General features: G+C 45.2%; 1 protein-coding gene across 1 annotated transcript; it reads right to left on the bottom strand.

Annotated features, from left to right (window-relative positions):
* Positions 1-905: 905 nt before the first annotated feature.
* Positions 906-15,907, bottom strand: LOC309569077 (SERTA domain-containing protein 2-like). The gene is made up of 2 exons (XM_082274840.1): positions 15,653-15,907; positions 906-2,051 (listed from the first exon to the last, which is right to left on the bottom strand). The coding sequence occupies exon 2, from the start codon at positions 2,045-2,047 to the stop codon at positions 1,220-1,222; it is 828 nt and encodes a 275-aa protein (XP_082130966.1). The 5' UTR covers positions 2,048-2,051; positions 15,653-15,907; the 3' UTR covers positions 906-1,219.
* Positions 15,908-16,165: the final 258 nt, after the last annotated feature.

The following is a 16,165-nucleotide window of genomic DNA, read 5'->3' as shown; positions in this document are numbered from 1 at the left end:
GGCAGTGGGGTTCAAAGTGATTTTTCAACAAAATGAGACATGGATAGATTGGGGGGGGGGTTAGTTTGAATATTTAAGAATGAATTACTATTCTTTTTGGGTTGTAGTGAAGATCCATTCTAATACTACAATAGGTGAGCAGATACCAAACAGATCAGAAGGTTACACCAATACAGGAGAGGCCAATATACACTATAGAAGGAGGTACAAATAAATTAGAAATGTCATTACATTTGAAACTCTTTTCCAGAGAGCAAACAGATCTAACCAACTGTCATAAGCAGCCGCATGAGGCTTGAATGTTGTATAGACTCTTAAACAGAGAAATTGCAACTTATGCTGCAAACATTTGGCATTCCTAACAAACATACAAATATTGCAAACAAACCAGTAAGACTTTATAAAATTAGCCCAATGATTTTCAACAGGCAATCTATAAAAATGGTGAAAGACGTAAAAGGCATTGCCTTAAGCACCCCCATCAGAATTTTGCTTTTAATTTCAACTCTGCAACAGCAAAACGATTTTGGATTCTTATGGGTTACTGAGGGCCACACCTCCTTATTGATCATCTTTTGTTCTAAATGCATCCTCACACTCAATCTAACCCCAAAATGGGTTTCCACTGGTCTGTGTGGACGACAGCGCATGTTATATTAAAGAATCAAAATCACGGGATCTAATTACAATTAGAAATAATTAAACAATCCACTTATAAATTAAACAGAACATAATCTAGAATTTACGAAATCAGTTTGTTAAAAGTCTACCAAAACACAAACAGAAAAACTGCAAAATAAAACAAACGTGTACTGCACAAGAGCAGGTATTTAGCACTTCATCGTAAAGAGGTAGTGTCCGCTATATACAAGTAGTGACATCCCACATTGGCTCTGATAGGTAAATTTATCGAAAGTTTAGAAAGACTAAAATAGTTAGAAAAATAGCCATTTTATCACACAATTTCTTCAAATGAAGGATGTACATAATACTGTAAGAATTTCTTGGCAAGCAGTCTGATTCCATAGGCAATTTAAAAACTTCGGTCGTATATCTTGCTGTATATCGAAGTCAAAGAAAAAGCCTGATTTCTTTGTGCAACTGCAATATGGTTAGCTAATAAGTGCTGAATGATTTAGTTGTGGTTTACAATGCACTTCACCTTCAAGACCCAGTTATCTGGCTTTAAAATTGAAAAGCAGGTCAGGAGATGAAATCGTCAGGATCCAACTAAAATTTCCATAATATGGTCCAAATCGTTCAGATCTGTCCTGCATACTTGCATGTTGCTTGAGGAATTATTGCACAGTGTATATAGTTTTAGGGGTTCTTCAAATGTAGGCTGCATCCTTGGGGAAACCAACAAAGAAAAACCAACATCTGAGTCATACATTGATGTATCAATGTCATCAAAAATGTCATCTACAGATAAATCTTTTAGGTAACTGGTAGAACTTGTAAGTTCGAAGGAACCAAAGACACATTCTCCTCCTCTTGTGTCTGGTTTTTCAGCTTTGAATCCATTTTCCACAGGTCTTGGAGGCTCATCTGCAACAGGGCCTAGGGAGGGAATAGGGCTGATGTCCTCAACAAAATCAAGATCTTTCAGAATGGATGAAATGGCAGAAGACATGTCATCATCTGTGACTTCCATCAAATTTTCTACTGGATTTTCACTGGGCCAGGAATCCCTTGTGAAATCGGTGTTGATGGCGAAGGGCAGATTTAAGGAGGTCTCCAGGAAATCACTTCCTGTGTACATTAAACTGTTGGGGGCAATCTCATTATCCACAATTCCTGGCAGTTGTGTGGCCTCCTGCCGTGTTTCCTCCTGAATCTGACGGACTGTATTGGCTATGAGAACGGAGCGGTGCAGATTAGGCTCCGCCAGCATTTTATAGTTTTGCAGTTTGTTGAGGCACATGTTGAGCACTAGTTGCCTTTGATGACTGTATGGCATACTTCGGTTACAATCGGAGGCACAAGTAAAGTCAGTCATGGTTTCTTCACAATCATTAAACTTGCGTTTACGTCCTCTACCAAGCATGGGTCTGCAGAGACAAAATAGTGATAGTGTTATGCTGAGCAGAGAAAAAAGTCAATAGGATTTCTTTCCTACACTATATAACTACACAAGGATACCTTGATATGCAGGCTGTGAGCTATATGAGGAGCTAGGAATTGTTTTTAGTTACCCTACAGATTACTACAAAAAGTACTCCTTTGTATGCTGTGGGTACAGAATAAATAGCTGATACATTTTTGCCTTTGGGCAACTCTAAGATTTATTTTATTACAGGTTGAGATTCATAAATATGTGCAGCGCTCAGAAAACCCTATGCAGATAAGAAGAAAGAAAAGTGTACGAAACCGTCCACCACAACAAGTGTATAGTGAGAATAATCCAGTGACGTGATAAGTCCTCGTAAATAATAATTCCATTCACCAAGAGACAAGAAATACCGTATTTATCGGCGTATAACATGCACCCCAATATTTGGAGAGAAATTTCAGGAAAAAAGCTTAAATTTAAAACAAACAGCTTTGAACTCAGAACATTTTTTTTTTTTTTTTAAATCAAATGATGTCTCACCAGTGTCCAACAATGCATCCTCATCAGCAGTGTCCATAAATGCAGCATCGCAAGCGCAATGTCCAAATATGCATCCTCGCAAGCGCAATGTCCAAATATGCAGCCTCGCAAGCGCCATTGGAACTGACCAAATCTGTTTTAAAAAAAGGGCAGGAATCAGCGCCGAGAGCAGAAGGGGCGGGCCGGGCAGAGAAGGAAGAACTAGCGAGCGCAGTCATCGGAAGTCCCGCCTCCTCTGCCGAGACATGTGACGTCTGTCATAGGCGGGACTTCCGATGTGCGCTCGCTCGTTCTCCCTTCTCCTGGGCCCGGCCCGCCCCTTTCTGCTCTCGGCAATGCTTCCTGGCTGTTTTTTTTTAATATCGGCGTATAACACGCACTGCTGCTTTTTCCTCCATTTTTAGGAGGAAAAAGTGCGTGTCATACGCCGATAAATACGGTACTTCACGCAAACACCACTTACTGCATAGGAGTTCATCTTACCGGATAATGAGATCACTTCGAATGGATGGTCAAGACACTTTTAGTGTGATCAATGCTGGGACATCATGGACTCTCCACGGAACCTTCCACATGGATATCACTCGTATCCACCGGTAATCAAAGGAGTAAAAAAATAAACAACTCATTTTGTAGTATGTATACCAATTTATTTAAAGGGGTTAAAATAGTCACAAAATAAAGTAAAATCAGCATAATTTAATATGAATCTGGTACAAACATCCAACTCCTTCCTTTGTGCTGTGCTACAGACCACTTTGGAGTCCTGGCCTGCGTGTTTGCATCACCTACATTTGCCCTGACCCCCAGTTGTCCGCTGTGACGAAACATGTCAGAGTAGCCATTTATGTGGAGCTGACAGTTTACACAGCACTTTAGTTATTGCACATTTTCATTTGTGACTATTGTTAACCCCTTTAAAGTGGTATACATACTACTACACCATGAGAGTTTTTGTACTCCTTTATGTCCTCAAGGAGCTTACAATCTAAACACACACGGGACAACTTTAGACAGTAGCTAATAAATCTTTCCAGCAGGTCTTTGAAGTGTGGGAACAAACAGGAGTACCTGGAATAAACCCACGCAAGCTCAGGGAGAAAATTCAAACACCATGCAGGTTGCATCCTGGTTGAGTTTCAAACCAAGGACCCCAGTGCGGCTTGCAGGTGGATAAGGAAATGGCTTTTTAACCGTAACTTAGAACTAAAAGGGGAGGTAGACAGCCGCTGCTCTCGTGCACAGCGCTGGATCAAAATAGGGCTCAACCAAGTATGGGGGGAGGGGGCGGGGGGTTAACCTTAATGCAGAGAACACATTGAAGTAAAAAACCTTGAGGCTTTAAAACCACTTTGTTACACTTTGGTCTGATGTCTAGTCCCCACTGTGTACTGTAGCTCTGCAGAAAGATGCTGACTTCTCATTCTCCTCTGTCCTGTCATTTGCAGGACAAGCTTAATATCTCAGTAGACCACAAGCAGGCCACTTCAGGCCCTTCAAACTGTGCATGCACAATGCACCCTCTTTCAGCTCCAGCTGAGCTTGGTAGTGGCCACTAACTGACACTGCACAAAAGCGCAGTGGTCTTCTCTAGCTGAACTCTGCTTTTTTTTTTTTAAGTCATACCATTCACTATGCGCTATGAATGCCTTTCCTCCCTTCCTCCTGCCAAGTCCAATTTTCAGCTTTCAGCATGGTCACATTATGAATGACATTTGTGTAGTCATGCAACACCACCCATGTGACATTTTTATAATTTTTCTGTTGTAAAAAAACCTAGTGATTAAAAATACCACCATAAAATAAAAAAATAAACTAAAATCTTTAGTATAAGTTATAACATTTTGGAAGAAATTTCTCTTCACAAGATGTGCACTAAATCGACACTGATGAGGCTGCACTGATTATCAGTGTAAGTGCCGGTTCACACTAATACGACTTGTCAGGCGACTTAGTCAGCCTGGCAAGTCGTGCACCGTCACGGTCATTGAGTAGTACAGGACCGGTTCTAATAGGAGCGACACAAGTCGCTCCGACTTAGAAAAAGGGTCCTGTACTACTTCGGGGCAAAGTGGAGGCGACTTGCATTGACATTCATTTTATGAAGTCCGTGCAAGTCGTGCCAAAGTCGTCCTGCACGCGACATTACTGGTCGCCCCCTGAGTCGGAGCGACCTAGTGTGAATTAAATGTCGGCATTAAATGTGTGCTAGAGCTGCACGATTAATAGAATAAAAAAAAAAAAAAAAAAAAAATCAATCTCGATTTAACCCCCCCTCACGATCTTAATCCGGAATTCCCACAATTCATGTTAAACAAGTGCAGATCCGTTCTCTGCTCAGAGCTGCCAAAAAAAAAAACAAAAAAAAAATGTATCATTTGGTTCTTTTAGATGAAAAGGGATGAACTTAGTCTGCAAATCAGGTCAGTTTAACCGCTTAAAGGCTAATCCTTTTTCTGACACTTGTTGCTTACAAGTAAACATCTGTATTAGGAACCTGGTAACTCTAAGAAGTCTTCCAGGGCAGCATCTGAGAGATAGGCTTCTCCCATCTGAAACAGGAAACCATAGTCCACCATTATAAAAATGTTAGGTCATACCTGCATGCCTCTGCATTCGTAAAGCAACAAAGGAACCCTCAGTAAGCTTATGAATCCACAAAAATATTTTGTACCGTTTAGGGCAGAAACTAATGCTGCCCTTAGAAAGTTACCAGGTACCCAACTCTGTTTTCTCTAGACGTCTCGCAGGGCAGCATCTGAGAGGATGTATCAAGCAATACTTACTAGGGAGGGGATAAGGTCTGGAGCACCTGAGCACCTGGTCCTGACTGGACAGGTGGTTGATGCGGTAATGCCTTGCAAAGGTACTGAAGCTCGACCATGTTGCTACTCTGCAAATCTGTTTTGTGTTGCCCCAGCCCTTTCTGCACTTGGGGAGGATGCCCATGCTCTGGTCGAGGGGGCTTTGACTCCGCTTCGGTGGAGCAAGGTTTTGTGCTTGGTAGGCTGTCTGAATAGCAAGCTTTATCCATTTGGCTATCGTACTTTGAGGCCTGCATACCCTTGTTGATTCCTGTGTGGAGAACAAATAGCGTGGTCGTTTTGCACCAGTCCTTAGTCCTCCCAAGGTAAGCTATGGAAATTTTGCTTACATCTATCTTCTTGTATGTCTTTTATCTTCCGATTTGAACCTGGAATGGAGGGGATAACCACATTCTGTGCTCTGTGGAAAGTTGGAGACTTGATAGAAAAGCTGGGTCTGGGGTAAGGATGATCCTATCTGTCTGAATCAGACAGTAGGGTTCTAACAGATAAAGCCTGTAATTTTGCCTACTCTCCTGGCCAAAACAAGGGCTACTAGGAGTAATGTTTTTAGTGTAAAAGGTATTTATCTGAGCATTCCTACAAAGGGTAAAGAGAGGAATCCTTTAAGTACCGTGGAGAGGTCCCATGCCTGGGTTCTGCTGAGCTTTGTGGGTCTTTTAAACAAGAGAAGGAATCTCTTACGAGTGGGTTTTCTGTCAGCCCGATGTCTAGGCAGGAAGATAGAGCCGCCACTTGGACCTTCAAAGTGTTATGGGAAATGTTTTTGTCCGCTCCTACCTGTAAGAAGTCTAAAACTGCTGGAATAGTTCTCTTGTCGGAGTCTCCTTTGCTCCCGTACCAGAGGACAAATTTTTTCCTCACTTTCTCGTAGATGGCTCTAGTCATAGGTTTCTGCTGGCTAAAATGGTGTCTATCACCTGGTTTGACAGACCCTTCCTCTGTAACCTCACCCTTTCAGTAACCAGGCCGAAAGCTTCATGACCTTGTGGTTCGGGTGGTTGACTGGCCTCTGAGATAGGACGTTCGGTATGTCTGGTAGTGTCAGATGTGGTCGAACACTGAGGTTTTTCAGGTGACAACCACGGTTTCTGGGGCCGGAATTAAGGATGTCAATAGTCCCAACACTGCCATGCCCCGTCTGATAGTCATGAATTTGGCCCCAGATACTATAGCCTCCGATTTGCTCCACCTTTTCCTATGTTCGGAAAATCTTGCTTATTTTGGCATCTAGTACATAGTCCAAATATATAACCCTCTGGCTTGGGGTTAATTGTGATTTTTCTGAGTTCATCATCCATCCTAAGCTTTGCAAGTAAAAAGATGCTTGTGTACAGATTGGCTTCCAGTCTCTCTGCGGATTCGGCGAAGAACAGCAGATCGTCGAGGTATGACACCGCGCCTATGCCTTGCTGTCTTAGGTGTTTTAGAGCATCTGCCATTATTTTAAGAAACCCTGGGTGCAGAAGAGATAACGAAAGGCAGAGCTGTGTACAGCAAATGTAGAGTGATAGCCGGACCTTGGACCGCAAATCTTGTATCTTTGATGATTCTTTTTTATTGGCACGTGTAAATTTGCATCTTGCAAATCTACTGTAGCCATGAATACTCCCACTTGAAGGATATTCCTGACTGAGTACATGGACTCCATCCTGAATCTCTTGTACCTTATCCTTTTGTTGAGTGGTTTGAGGTTCAGTGTGAGCCTTAGCTTGCCTGATGGCTTCCTTGTAAATAGATGTGTGTATAAACTGTTTTTTTCCTCTTCCAGTGGGACGTGACAAATCACTTTCTGCTTTAGCAGGCTTTTTAGTGCGGATAGAAAGGCCTCTGTGTGGTCTGTATTTCGGGAGTGTCGTCACCAGGTACTTTGTTCGGGGACAAGTGGAAACCTATCGAGTAACCTTCTGCTACCGTGCAAAATCAGTTTTTTGTGGTCTTCTTCCACCGATTAGCAAAGGCCACCAATCTGCCTCCCCACCTGGAGACAGTCATTGCTTTTTGTTTCTTGGGATGGAAGGCTTGAGGATTAAGTCTCCCTTGCCTTTTTTGTTTTGTTGTGTCTAGAGCTTCTTTGATCCCGTTTTATTAATTAAATCTCCTGGACTGACAGAAAGGACACTTTCCCTGGCTTCTGTTGGTTTGAGGAAACCCTTTATTTTTGGCTGCGGTTCTGTCCAAGGCAGTTTCCAAGTCTGATCCGAACAGTAAATCGCCTGTAGGGAATTCCTAAACACTGGCACTCAGTTTTTGAAGGAACTCAGCAGATAGTTCTCCCAAGATGTTTGGAACAACCTAACTGCAAATCTTCTGTGGCTGTAGGCTACCCCAAATCCTTCAATGCATGTAAATCCAGACGGACTCCACTTCCAGGACTTCTTATGATGAAGATAGTTCTTGACATTTGAGGTTGTTCTGCTGTAGAATGCATTTTGGGCCAATCACACGCCTCCCTGACTGTATGGCATGATAGATAAAAGTATCTGCCTGTATTTCCCAGCATTGATCCTGACCAAATCGCCAACTCCATTTACAGAAATGCAGCCCCAGACTTGCAAGGAACCTCCACCATGCTTCACTGTTGCCTGTAGACACTCATAATTGTACTGCTCTCTATCCCTTTGTGCATAAACTTCCTCCTGCTACAGCTAAATATTTCACATTTTGACTTATCATTCAAGAGCACCTGCTGCCAGTTACACCCCAGTTCCTAGGTCTTAAAGCATAGTTGCGTCGCTAAGCCATGTTCCCGCGTCAGAGGTATGACTTTTGCAGCATATCTTCCACAAAGATCACTTCTGGCCAGACTTCTCTGGACAGTAGAGTGTACCTGGGTCCCCCTGGCTTCCGCCAGTTTTATGCAGATGGCACTGCTGGACATCTTACTATGTCAAAGGGAAGCATGATGGGTCTTTCATATGCTTCATTAAGTTTCCTTGGCAGACAACTGCATCTATAGTCCTTAATGTAGCCCGCTTCTTTGTGCTTCTTCAAAAGATCTTGATCACATCTTGAACCCCCAGTCTGCTTTAAAATCTTTGCCTAGGAGAGACCTTGCTGATCTAGTATAACTAACTGGTGTCTTGTCGCTGTGCTCAGTCTTGCCATGGTGTAGGACATGTGACCTTAACTGTCTGCCACAACCTCACCTTCATATCAGAGCTTGGCTGTACCTCACCAAGTTTTAAGCCTCCTACACAGCTAGTTGTTTTAGGTATTGACTGTTTCAGCCAACATATGAAACTCATGATTAGCACCTGCTTGGTATAATTGGTTAGTCATGCACCTGACTAATGCTACAAACTCCCTGACTTTGTAAGTGTACAAAGTGTGCAAGTGTAAGAATTGATGGGGATTTAAAGCCAAAGGGTAGTTAAAAATCAAATAAATATTTGGTTTATTTTTCTTCTGTTCGCTCCATTTTTTTTAAATTGATAAAAACAATTTCAAATATACATTTTAAAAGCATTCTTACTTTACAGCATTTCTTCAAACCTGACAGAAAAAAAAAAAAAAAAAAAAAAAAGTTATATACACTGCTCAAAAAAATTAAAGTAACACTTTGAAAACACATCAGACCTCAATGGGAAAAAATATTATGCTGGATATCTATACTGATATGGACTGGGTAATGTGTTAGGAACGAAAGGATGCCACATCGTTTGAATTCAGCTCTCTGTAGGTTGATCATTTTCATTTCCATCAAAGACACCCCAAAAGTCAAAGTGAAAAAATGATGCAGCAGGCTAGTCCAGTCCATTTTCCTAATTTTATTGCAGCAACTCAAAATAGTACTCAGCAGTTTGTAGGCCCCCCACGTGCTTTTATGCATGCCAGACAGTGTCGGTGCATGCTTCTAATGAGACAACAGATGATGTTCTGGGGTATTTCCTCACAGATCTGGACCAGGACATCACTGAGCTCCTGAACAGACTGAGGCACAATCTGGCAGCTTCAGATGGACCAAAACATAATGTCCCAGAGGTTTTCTATTTGATTTAGGTCATGCGAGCGTGGGGGCCATTCAATGGTTTCAATGCTTTCATCCTCCAAACTTGCTGCATACTCTCACCACATAGGCTGGGCATTGTTGTGAACCTGGACCCACTGTACAACGTTACAGGCAGCATAATGTTCTCCATGGCTTCTCCAGACCCTCACGTCTGTGCTTTTCACAGATGAGAGCAGGATCACTCTGAGCACATGTGACAAAGCGCCAGTGGCAGACCTGTCAATTCTGCTGTTCAATGGCAAATGCCAATAGAGCTCAACAGTTACGGGCAGTAAGCACATGGCCCACAAGAGGTTGTTGGGTCCTCAGGTCACCCTCATGAAGTTGGTTCCTGATTTTTTGGTCAGAAACATTTACACCAGTGGCCTGCTGGAGGTCATTTTGTAGGCCCTCTGGCAGTGATCATCCTGTTCCTCCTTCCACAAAGGAGCAGATACCAGTCCTACTGGGGGGGGGGGGGGTTAAGGACTTACTATGGCCCTGTCCAGCTCTCCTAGAGTAACTGCCTCTCTCCTGGAATCTCCTCTATACTCTTGAGACTGTGCTGGGAGACACCGTAAACCTTCGGGCAATGGCACATATTGACTGCCTGTGCTACCTCTATAGGGTCCAGGCATCACCTCATGCTACCAGTAGTGACGCTGACCCTAGCCAAAGACAAAACCAGTGAAAAACAGTCAGAAAAGAAGAGTAGGGAAAAAAATGTCAGTTTCTTCCACCTGTAAAACCATTCCTGTTCAGAGGAGTTTAACTGACTTGATGCTATACTTTGGGGGGGGGGGGGGGGGGGGAGTTAAAGAAATTATATATATATATATATATATTTATTTTATTTTTTTATATATTTGGGATAGACCGATGCGGTGGTAACCAAGTATCGGTGCAGATATTTTGTACATTAAAAGTTTTATAATCTAAAGACAATGTTTGGCACAAATCTGGTACTAAACATGTGGGGTAGGTATTTTAGCTGTAATTTGCGGTCTTCCCTTCCCTCCCTACCAGGAATCCCCTGTGAACCTAGTTTAGTGTCATTAAAATCCAATAATCCACTTTATTAGTGTTTTATATAATGTTCGGTATGCGTTTTTGGAATAGAATAGTGGGGAATACCTTCATTACATCGCTGCTCCGGGCTCTCCTCGCTAATCTCCCACTCTGCGGTTTTCTCCTCTCATAGTTGTCAGAAGAGGATCTCAGCCCCTCCCCTCTGCAGTGTACACAGAAGTGTCGGGTATTAAGATTAGAATAGTGTGAAATCCCTTTGTTACAGGTGGTGGTGGAGAAGTATATTCAAAGTGGAGTTTTGTAGTCAGGGTAAGGCAATGTAGTTGAGGTAATGCTGTGGGGGTAAGATGGTGTAGTTGGGAGCAGAGTGATGTAGTCAGGGTAAGGGGTGTATTGGGATGGTGGAGCGGTGGAGCTAGGATGTGATGGATTGGTGTAGTTGGGGTAAGGCTACATAGTTGGGGGTGGTGGAGTCGAGGAAGAGTGGTGTAGTGGGGGTGGTGGAATGATGTAGTCGGGGTAAGGTGGTGAGGTTAGTTGGTGTTGTCAGGGGGCTGGAGAGATTAGTCAGGGTAAGGCTATGTAGTTGGGATGGTGGAGTGGTGTCGGCAGGAGGATGCAGTGGGGTAGCTGTGGTGATCAGGGTAAGGCGGTGGAGTTGTGTAGTTGAGGTAAGACGATGTAGTAGGGGTGGTGGATCAGTGTGGTCAAGGTAAGGTGGGGCGGTTGGATGGTGAAGTCATGGTGGTGGTGAGATGTAGTCAAGGTGAAGTGCTGTAGCGGAGCAGTAAAATTGGGGTGATGGGGTGGTATAGTTGGGGTACAGTGAAAGTCAGGGTAAGGGAGTGTACTCAGAATAGAGTGTAGCTCAGGGGGTACAGCGGGGGAGGTGAAGCCGGAAATACTACTTTTACTTTGAGCCACGCTAGAGAAGCAGCGGGAGTTAAGGGAAGTTAACAAGTGGCTGAGGAACTGGTGTAGAAAGGAGGGGTTTGGGTTCCTGGAGAACTGGGCCGACTTTTCAGTCAGCTACCGTCTCTTTAGAAGGGACGGATTGCGCCTAAATGGGGAGGATGCAGCCCTACTGGGAGAGAAGATGGCCGAATAGTTAGAGAGGCTTTTAAACTAGGTAATGGGGGGGGGGGGGGAGAAGAGGGTCCAGGTGTGGAGCTAGACAGCAGGGAACAAGGTTCAGCAGGCAATATTGGGGGAATTAGTGGTAGGGTGACCAGAGTTCCAAAACCCAAGGTAGGCAAGTTGACAAAATCAAAATGCAGCCTCATACGATCAAACAAGGGTATAGTATGTGACCAGAAAAAAAAAATGACGAGGTTTGTATACTAATGCTAGAAGTTTGGCTAACAAGATGGGAACTGGAGCTGCTAATGTATGAGGAGGATTTTGATTTTGTGGAATTTCAGAAATTTGGTTTGACAGCTGTCATGATTGGCTGGCATTCATTCAGGGGTATTCCCTTTATCGCAGAGATAGGGAGGGTAAAAAAAGGGGGAGCAGTATGCCAGTATATAAAGAGTGATGTGCAAGTGAATATGAGGGACAATATCACTTTGGGTAGAGCTTCAAAAGGGGAAAGTAATATTCAGCATATGCTATAGGCCAGTGGTCCTCAACCCTGGCCTACAGGGCCCACTAACAGGCCAGATTTGCAAGATAACTGAAATACATCCCAGGTGATATCATTTGCTGCTCAGTGATTGCAGTACTCTAGTCTGCATCTCCTCAAGGTAATACTTAAAATCTGGCCTGTTAGTGGGCCCTGAGGACCGGAGTTGAGGACCACTGCTATAGGCCACCTAACCATAGGGAGGAGGGAGAGGCGGCCCTCCTATCACAGCTTCAAATGGCAGCAAGGATGGGAAATGTCATAATGGGGGATTTTATTTATCCAGATATAGTCTGGGCAGAAGGAACCGCACGTTTGTCTAAGACTCACCATTTTCTAAATGATTTGCAGGAAAATTTCATGTGTCAGATGGTGAATGCACCAACGAGAAACAATGCGTTACTAGACCTACTGATTACAAATAATAAAGACCTGATTGGGGATGTAGCAATAAGGGGCAATTTAGAAAACAGTGACCACAGGTCAATTGGTTTCAGTATAAATCACAGAAATAGGAAACAGAAGGGGAATACAAAGAACTGCGCTCTATGCTAGACGATACTAAATAGGATAGAATCCAGGGAACAAGGAACACGGAGGAAAAATGGAAGGGTTTTAAGAACATACTTCATAAAGGCCAGTGCATTCTGACAAGGAATACGTTTAAAAGAGCTAAAATAAATCCTGGGTGGCTAAACTCCAATGTAAAAATGCATATAAAACCAAAAGAAAAGGCCTTCAAGAAATACAAAGCCGAGGGGTCCTTGGCAGCATTCCAACATTACAAAGAATGCAATGAGATATGTAAGAGAGCAATCAAGGCGGCTAAGACAGAACACGAAAGGCAAATAGCGGAGAGTAAAGAAAAAAAAAAAAAAAAAAGTATATAAAAAATAGTAAGAAAGTTAGGCCAGAACATAAAGGATGATGATGGGGATCTGGATATAAAGGACAGAGAGAAGGCAGAGGTTCTAAATAAATTCTTCTCAGTCTTCACAAAAGAATTGTGGGTGGGGGGCGGAGGATACAGTAACCTAGACTGTAATGTTAAAGTTAATAACACGTCACAAGAAGCACCTTCGTGGTTAACAGAAGAGACTAGTGAACTAGACTCAAAAAATGTAACAAATAAGTCAAGGAGACCAGATGGCTTACACCTGAGGGTCCTTAAGAAACTCAGCCAGGTGATAGCCAGACCATTGTTCCTAATTTTTATGGACAGTTTGACGGGAATGGTACCAGCTGATTGGAGAAAAGCCAATGTGGCACCAATATTTAAAAAAAAAAAAAAAGGGCAAAGATATATCCCAGGGAACTATAGGCCGGTTAGCCTAACATCAACAGTTTGCAAGCTATTGGAGGGGATAAGGGACTATATACACAAGACTTTAGTAATAAAAATATTACCATTAGTAATCAGCATGGATTCATGAAGAATCGTTCTTGCCAGACCAATCTATTACCTTCTATGAAGTAGTAAGCTGCCATCTGGATAAAGGAAAGCCTGTGGATGTGGTGTACCTGGACTTCACAAGATACAGTTCCCCACAAACCTTTACTATACAATTTAAAGGTACGTAGGTATGGACCATAGGGTGAGTACCTGGATAGAGAACTGGCTCCAGGGACGAATCTAGGAGGGTGATGATAAATGGGGAGTACTCTGACTGGTCAGGTAACCTTACAATACCTGAACAAAATAATGGGGTGCGCATCTACATGGCAGATGAGGTTTAATGTTGAAAAATGTAAGGTAACGCATTTGGGTGCCAGAAATACAAACGCAAGTTACTCACTAGGGGCAGAACCTCTGGGGGAAACTAAGACGAAAAAGGACCTGGGGGTCCTGGTAGATGACAAGCTCAGCAATGTCAAGCTGCTGCAAGCAAAGCCAACAGAATACTGGCATGTACAAAAAGGGGATTTACTCCAGAGATAAAAAGATAATTCTCCCTCTCTACAGGACTCTGGTCCGGCCACATCTGGAGTATGCTGTCCAGTTCTGGGCACCGGTCCTCAGGAAGGATGTGCTGGAACTGGAGAGAATCCAGAGAAGGCCAACAAAGATACTTAGAGGAATGGAGGACATCAACTATGAGGAATACCTCATACCACAAATACCGTACTGGTGACCATAGCATAGGGAACAAACTTTTCAGCTAAAAGTAAATTTAAAAGGACTCGCAGGCATCCACTAAAATTAGAAGAGAGCAGTTTAACCTTAAACTGTAAAGGGTTCTATACAGTCAGAGGGGTAAGGATGTGGAACTCTCTTCCACAAGCAGTGGAATCAGCAGGGAGCATCCATAGTGTCAAAAAACTATTAGATGGGCATCTTAATGACCACAACATACAGGGGTATACAATGTACTATTGACAAACACATACACACTCACTCACTCATAGTTTGAACTGGATGGACTGGTGTCTTTTCAACCTCGCCAACTATGTAACTAGGTGTAGACCCCCCCCAGTGGTGCACTCGGGGAGGTGTAGTCCCCCGGTGGTACACTTAGGGAGGTGTAGTCCCCCCGTGGTACACTCGGGGAGGTGTAGTCCCCCCGTGGTACACTCGGGGAGGTGTAGTCCCCCGGTGGTACACTCGGGGAGGTGTAGTCCCCCGGTGGTACACTCGGGGAGGTGTAGTCCCCCGGTGGTACACTCGGGGAGGTGTAGTCCCCCGGTGGTACACTCGGGGAGGCGTAGTCCCCCGGTGGTACACTCGGGGAGGCGTAGTCCCCCGGTGGTACACTCGGGGAGGCGTAGTCCCCCCGTGGTACACTCGGGGAGGTGTAGTCCCCCCGTGGTACACTCGGGGAGGTGTAGTCCCCCCGTGGTACACTCGGGGAGGTGTAGTCCCCCCGTGGTACACTCGGGGAGGTGTAGTCCCCCGTGGTACACTCGGGGAGGCGTAGTCCCCCGGTGGTACACTCGGGGAGGTGTAGTCCCCCCGTGGTACACTCGGGGAGGTGTAGTCCCCCCGTGGTACACTCGGGGAGGTGTAGTCCCCCCGTGGTACACTCGGGGAGGTGTAGTCCCCCGTGGTACACTCGGGGAGGCGTAGTCCCCCGTGGTACACTCGGGGAGGCGTAGTCCCCCGGTGGTACACTCGGGGAGGCGTAGTCCCCCGGTGGTACACTCGGGGAGGTGTAGTCCCCCGGTGGTACACTCGGGGAGGTGTAGTCCCCCGGTGGTACACTCGGGGAGGTGTAGTCCCCCGGTGGTACACTCGGGGAGGTGTAGTCCCCCGGTGGTACACTCGGGGAGGTGTAGTCCCCCGGTGGTACACTCGGGGAGGCGTAGTCCCCCGTGGTACACTCGGGGAGGCGTAGTCCCCCGTGGTACACTCGGGGAGGTGTAGTCCCCCGGTGGTACACTCAGGGAGGTGTAGTCCCCCGTGGTACACTCAGGGAGGTGTAGTCCCCCGTGGTACACTCAGGGAGGTGTAGTCCCCCGTGGTACACTCAGGGAGGCGTAGTCCCAGGGAGGTGTAGTCCCCCGGTGGTGTAGTCCCGGTGGTGTAGTCAGTTAGGTGTATTGGAAGATATAAATAATATATATACAGGGTGACATGAAGTGCTGTCACTCACCTCTCAGGCAGCAGCTGGTGACCCCCTGTGTTTGTCCCTCTCTCCGGGCTCCGCTCTCTTCTCCTCCCCGCCTTAGGTGAGGACAACTTGCACACAGCGGACCCGGCTCCTCCTCACATCACGTCCGGGCCCCGGACCCCCCCAGGCCGCCCGGCTCACGGCACGCTGCCTCTCCGCTACACTGCGCATCCGAGGCAGCCGTCGCAAGCAGCACCAGGCATAGAAAGTGCGTGAAGGATCCCCAGCTGATTGACGGCCCTTGTCAGGTGCGACGCCGCTGATTGGCCAATGGCGGAGAGAGCAGCACAGCAACCATTTTGTGATTGGCTGGAGGGATGGGCACGGAGTGACAGACACTTTGCGCATGTCGGGCGGCCAATGGGAGAGCAGGACGGGTTCGCCGGCGTCAGCGTGACGCAGGGGCGCCGTGTACCTCAGAGAGCTCCTCCTGACAAGTGTATAACATTATAATGAGCGCTTCTGGTGGAGACTGAGGAGGACTTGTGTGTGCAA

The sequence above is a fragment of the Pelophylax lessonae genome, assembly GCF_965119305.1.
Source record: "Pelophylax lessonae genome assembly, chromosome: 13".
Classification (NCBI taxonomy): Eukaryota; Metazoa; Chordata; class Amphibia; order Anura; family Ranidae; genus Pelophylax; species Pelophylax lessonae.
Note: the sequence above shows the minus strand (reverse complement) of the source record. Positions and strands in the feature narration are given on the sequence as shown.